The 6,649-nt window shown below is 33.5% G+C and overlaps 1 protein-coding gene across 1 annotated transcript; it reads right to left on the bottom strand.

Annotated features, from left to right (window-relative positions):
• Positions 1-3,741: 3,741 nt before the first annotated feature.
• Positions 3,742-6,297, bottom strand: LOC142546378 (RHOMBOID-like protein 1). The gene is made up of 6 exons (XM_075654063.1): positions 5,744-6,297; positions 5,141-5,304; positions 4,882-5,045; positions 4,527-4,783; positions 4,260-4,386; positions 3,742-4,121 (listed from the first exon to the last, which is right to left on the bottom strand). Exons 1-6 carry the CDS (start codon positions 6,064-6,066, stop codon positions 3,999-4,001), a joined length of 1,158 nt encoding a protein of 385 aa, XP_075510178.1. The 5' UTR covers positions 6,067-6,297; the 3' UTR covers positions 3,742-3,998.
• Positions 6,298-6,649: the final 352 nt, after the last annotated feature.

Below are 6,649 nucleotides of genomic sequence, written 5' to 3' on the forward strand. Positions count from 1 at the left end.
TCCAGCCTATAGTATCTAATTTGTATATTTGATTGGTGCATTTGAACTGTGGATTAATCAAATTTGGTACCAAATCTTAGTCTCCGCCCACAGAATTACCATACTTTAATCCTATATATATATATATATATATATATATATATATATATATATACACTTCCAAATTTTATCGACCTAGAGCTCTAGGTTCAAAAAATTTACGAAGACAAACAATATTTTTTTTGAATTTATATATATATATATACTCAACCATATTAAAGAATTATTTTATTTTATTTTTTTAAAAATGGAGTGAAAATGACGTCTATCGACACTGATAAAAAAAGTTTTCAAAAGAGTAATAAATAGCATTAATTAGGCAAAAGTCTCTTTCATTTCCAAATACTAATGCATCAATTTTTAACGATTATTATTCCTGAACCATTAATTCTGAAAATCAAGTTATTAAACCACAATAAAGGTAGATTAGCATTTGTTAAAAAAATATAATATATAAAAATTCATTCATACTCTGCGTAAAGAAAGAGCTCGTGGTCGTATTTTAGAGTGCGACAAAAATGCCTCTTTATTTTAATAAAAACTTACTTGACGTTATTCATTAATCAAACAAATATCATCCTCGCAATTGTATTTTTCATATGTAATTTATTTTATACAGTATTTCTTTCGGAAAAAAAAACCCCACCCTGAATATTAGTAGACAATTATAAGAAAATTAATAAAATCTAAAATTCAAAAAAATAATTAAACAAAATTAAATTTGTATAAATTGCATTGGCGATTCAATTTTCCTAAGAACTTGTTTCACTATTAAATGCATTCTAGTATGATATTAACAAAATAGTGTTAAAATTTCATAACATAGACAATGTATATGCATTATTTGGTCACTTCAACAAATTATATGGAACACTCCTATTTTGTTGCAATGTCATTTGGAGATAAATTGAGATTATGTAAGACAAACTGATCATTTTGTTTATCTATTCATAATAATATGAACAATATCACATAAGCTTCAAATTTCAGTATTAACATATGATATTTATTATTTTATTGGCAATTTTATTATTTTTATTTATTTTATCGAAAGAACGATCGAAATATGATATTTAGATTACTATAAACTTGAAAAAAAATCGAGTCATATCATTACCATTTAGTAAAGTCTAAGCAAGTGTTCAATTTGCAATATTGTGAAATTATTAATATATAAGCTAGAAGCGCGATTAAGACGTAATACTAGAACTATTATATATTTTAAAATTTTCGATATTCTTTGTTGTTATCAGGTATATTTTAATAAAGGAAACTCATTAACGATATAAAAAAATAAAAATTATGATTTCAGCTATAAGAAATATATGTTTGAAATTGAGATACCATAAACAACATGTTACGGTCAAGCCCATTTGTGATATTGTCCGCTTTGGCCCGAAACCTCACGACTTTAAAACGCATTACAAGGGTTACTACACGCTCATTTAAATGTCCAGCATATCTCCCGTTGTATAGCGATGTGAGATTTCGCCTAAGAGCATTCTCACCCCCTTTCGAGACTCAGTGTTCTCGCTGAGGTTTGCACATCATCCCAAACTCACGGGAAATCGCTCTGATACCAAAGCGGACAATATCACAAGTGGGCTGAGCCGTGACATTTGATATCAGAGCCAGTGTGTGACACCGCACGATGTGACACGTTTTAAAGCCGTGAGACCTCGGGCCAAAGCGGACAATATCACAAGTGGGCTGAACCATGACATTTGGTATGAGAGTCAGTGTGTGGCACCGCATGATGTGACACATTTTAAAAACGTGAGATCTCGGATCAAGACGGACAATATCGCAAGTGAGCTGGGCCGTGACACAACACATGCAAATGAGACATGATCAACTCAATAACATGTACATGGATTAATTGTAACCTACGGATAATGAACACACAACCTCCCTTGCTGTTGTATCATTTTGAAATATGACATGAGAAATGTTTTAATAATTTAACAAATTCTTGTATTTTATAATATATTATCGTTATAAATACTAATAACTAATTTAATTGATTAAATCTATAAAGAAATTAATTTCTACCTTATAGGCACCGACATTATTATATATAGTCACATTATACTTCCAAGTTCCAAAGTCCATGTGCACTGAAATGGCCGGAAATAAGTAGTTCGATAATTCAAAATCCAACCACATTTCCTTTTTTAAAAAGTACTAAATAATAATAATAATAATAATAATAATAATAATAAAGAAATAAAGAAGCAGCACACGCCCACAGGCCACATGTGAGTAGAATTATTGATTTCGTATCTTTCATTGGCCACTCTTCGATTTCATCAACCAATATGTACACCCCCACCCATCTCCATGTGCTTTGTCCAGTTTTCCCTCATAAAAAACAATTTATACTTTTAGTTTTTTTTTTTAAGACAAATATTCTCTAGAATTTGGTTACTAATTTATGATGCACATATATTGTATTAAACTTTAAACAAAACAATCGAGATACTTTTTACATTTTGGAAAAAAACTAAACATAAAATTACGCCAACTCATAGTTTCCGCTGCTATAACGAGAGCTGGTGTTTCTTGACCGTTGAATATGAATAAAATCGAGTTTAATTGTTTTAAACCATTCAAATTTAGTTTGGCATCTATATTCATTCCTCAAATAATAATTTTTATTTTTATTAGAAAAAAATAAAACTATGGGAATCTATCCGGTTGAAAGTCTATGATTTGATTTTTAATGAAAAGTAGGGATGGATTGGTGTGGCCCTTTTAAATGGGTAGGCTGAATCTCAAACTAGAAAAACTAATATTTCGCATATGTATATATATATATATACATGGAAAATAATAGATGATTAACACATTTAACCAAACCACTAGGCCATGGGACCAATGCCAACACATGAAATGTAAAGTTTCCCACCAATATTACCTCTAATCCCCTCCTCCTCTACTACACGTGTACCCATGCAACGTGATCACATTTATGTATATAATTATTATAATACTATAATATTCATAAAAGCGTGGGAATTATATTGGAGATATTTCTCTAAACACCTAACTTTGAGTTGGTTGCTCGTTCAATTTTCAGTTAAACTGATTAGACAACTTTAATATCATAAATGTCACACATAGTATATGATAGACAATGTAAATATTATGCTTACTTGACTTTCGACCAACAGTTAAAAGTGAGCCAAATCCAATGAATAGTTTTATCTATGCTACGCCGAGTGGATTACATCAGATAGAATATTGTCGTTGCTAGTTTGACAACAAAAACAATTCGATCGCCTAGAAGTTGAGTGAACTCCTTGTAAAATTTGATATGTCCACATGATCTAATAGTTTCAAGATTGAATGTGAACGAATCGTTAGGTGAAACATCGAATAATCTCTCGTATAGTACAGATAAAGTCAGATAGTTGAATCTTCAATACATGATTTAGACTTTGATAAAATTTGATCGACCGATATGACCATGGTTTTTGAGAAAGATAGAATTGAATCAATTTTCATACTTTGAGTTGGTTTGGTATTCAATTTTCATTTAAACTGAACATAACTTTAAAATAAAATTTGAATCACCCAATGATACTTTTTTTTTTTTGGGTATAAAACATGCATAATGATATTTGAATTTGAAATGCACTCCTTGTAATCTATTTATCCAAAACAATTCAATCATTCTATGAATTATGGCATAATCTGTAAATTCAGGTGTTTAGAGGTTGCTATTTATTTGATAAAATTCGTTCTAGTCATGAATCATCAATCTATGTATGAAAATAACACAAATGTACTTCTTAGTTCTTGCCACATATTATCTATGATATTGTATAGTGACTCGACACATGTCGAATTATATGTAGCTTTACAAAAGTATGTAATAATCTTTGAGTTTATCATTCTTGTAAGAGAGCTTGCAAGTGGGGTGTCTTTGAGCCCTCGAGACGACAAAATGCGATCTTTCAACGACAGAGCTGTGTGCATAGACCTTGTATCTGAGTCGCAGTTGGGTTCATGAGTGAATACGTCTGGTTTTTACCACTGTTTGAGCACATTAAAGTATACTGGTTCCCAGCTTGCTCCGCCTGAAAAACAATATAGGTTCAAGCAATGAACAAAAAAAACTATCAGGGAATGTTTCCAAATCTTACGACAGGCTGATAGCTACGTTTAATCCATGTTGGGACATTATTGACTGAGAAATTATGTTTCATATTCTTCACCTGACAGGAGATCGGGGATGTGTTGCAGCTCCACTTCGAAGTAGGAACACAACTAAGATAATGACACCACGAACAATTATCATTTAAGTCCACCCCTCGGAGAAGCAAAACAAGCCCAACAGTAAACCTATTAGAGTCGCATCAAAAAGACATTATTGAGGATCAATTTATACAAAGGGTGACATCGGTTTGATTATTACTGTCGATAATTTATTGCTAAGGTTATGTTTACACATAAAGACATGGATGGAAGAGTCGAATGCTTACCCTACAATGAGAAGAACTAAAGAAAGCAACCAAAGTACACACTGATACATCTTGAATTTAGGGGTACCCATCGAGGGGTATCCAGCAGGCGCATATCTCTGGTTAACCCATCCGAACTGGGGACGGATCAAAAACACAAAACCAAGAAGAAAACCGGATAAAAATCCTCCAATATGTGCGAAGTTATCCACGTGTGGGAGGATTCCAACGGCTAGGTTGATAGCTATAATTATCACAAGGGTCACTAGTGCGGCTACCTGAAGAAGAGGATTCATGCAATTCCATGTTTAAGTCAGAAACTGCTGGTCAAGGTAAACCACTTTGAGAGATGTAAAGAACTCAAGGTACAGGATACCTTGTTAGCATATATGGACCAATTGGTTATCAGCTCGGAAAGCATTCCTCCCAATAATCCAAATAGTGCACCAGAAGCACCGACTGATATGTTAGACTGAATAAAGAGAGCAGATAACAAACTTCCTCCAAACCCAGAAATGAGATAAAGCAGACCTACCCGTACTGTAAACCATAATGTATATGTTAGTAATAAGCCAACATCATGTTTTGAATAACGGGCATAACACAATTAAATGCCATGATAAAATGTTGCGTACCACATCCAAATTCTTGCTCAAGTCGAATTCCAATAACTAACAGACTCAACATGTTGGCAAGTAAGTGAAAAACTCCACCATGTAACCACATACAAGTGATGAGGCGCCATCCTTCATGTCCATGGACAACTTTATCTACGCGCAGAGCGCCCATCTTCTCCAACCTAAAGGAAAAAAATGAATTGAATGGTGTTATAGATGCCATAACCATCAATCCCATACAGCATCATGATACTTTGTCGCGCCAGGGGGAGGAGACGGAACCGTAAAATTCCTAAGCCTCAGATAAAGATAAACCATGATTCATTGTGCAGAGTGGATATCAACATCAAATTTTCCAGTCTTATTAATAATACCGATTCATCTCACTCTTGATGTTTACTCTAAAAATGCATAGATCGAACAAAATCTTTCAGTCTAAAAAAATATCAGTAAAATTTGGACTAAAGTTACCCTTTCGAACTTATAATCTAAAATAACATTCGTCAAGACATATAATCCAATAACAACAAAGGGTCGACACTGGAGATCACAAAACTCCCCCAATATCAATCTTCAAACCTTCATTAAACCTAGAAAGAATTGGATAGAAAAAGTGCTTACGCTGAAGAAGAAGGCCCCAGGAGGGGATTTTCCTTGAAGGGCTGAAAAGAAAACCTTCCCAAGAAGCCAGCAACACAGGAAAGAGAATTCTTGGGGCAATTGTTCACATACATCGTTATGACAAACATCAGAGTGTTAGCCACTATAAACAAAGGTATCAACCAGGGAAACCGTTTCTTGAAATGCTTCACTTCTCTGTAAACAACGGCATTGGCACTCGCCGCCGCGGCGGGCTCGGGAGATTCCACCGACACAGGGTGGATCATGTTGCTCCCCGTCCGCGAGTGGACCCGGATTTGGATGCCATCTTCAACCGTGGCCATTGAAGATATATAACAATAAAGATAGAATCTTTTTGGTGGGTTTGATCTGATTTTGTTGGAAAAGTGAAGATGGTAGGCAGGGATTAGATGGCACGGTGGTTACGGTGGGTGCGGCGGCGGAGGGAGGCGAGTAGGTCGACAGCTAAACAATGTCCGAACCAAAAAAACTCGTAATTCAAAGCACACGCTGGAATACTTTGGGGAATTCAGCTGGCCCGCATGCTTGGACTTTGAACATAAATCACGTAATCTTGTGGAAGTTAAATTACAAGTTCAACAATCCCTAAAGGTCAAGAAATAATTAAATTAGAATGAATAAATTACAATAAAAGTTACATTTAATATCTTTGTTTAACGGATGAGAACGTGTGTGACTTAACTTATTTCAAATAGTTAATAAAATTTTGTGTCATAAACTGGTTTGTAGGCTTTTGAGTTTTTATTAAAAATAAATTGTTAATACATATGGGATAATGAAGTTTAAAAATGTTATATATTTTATATTATAAGGTTATTTAATTCAAAAATAATTTAAAAAAGATATGATATTATGAAAATAATGATTTCGGACATATTGTGGGTT

The sequence above is a fragment of the Primulina tabacum genome, chromosome 5 (assembly GCF_025594145.1).
Source record: "Primulina tabacum isolate GXHZ01 chromosome 5, ASM2559414v2, whole genome shotgun sequence".
Classification (NCBI taxonomy): domain Eukaryota; kingdom Viridiplantae; phylum Streptophyta; class Magnoliopsida; order Lamiales; family Gesneriaceae; genus Primulina; species Primulina tabacum.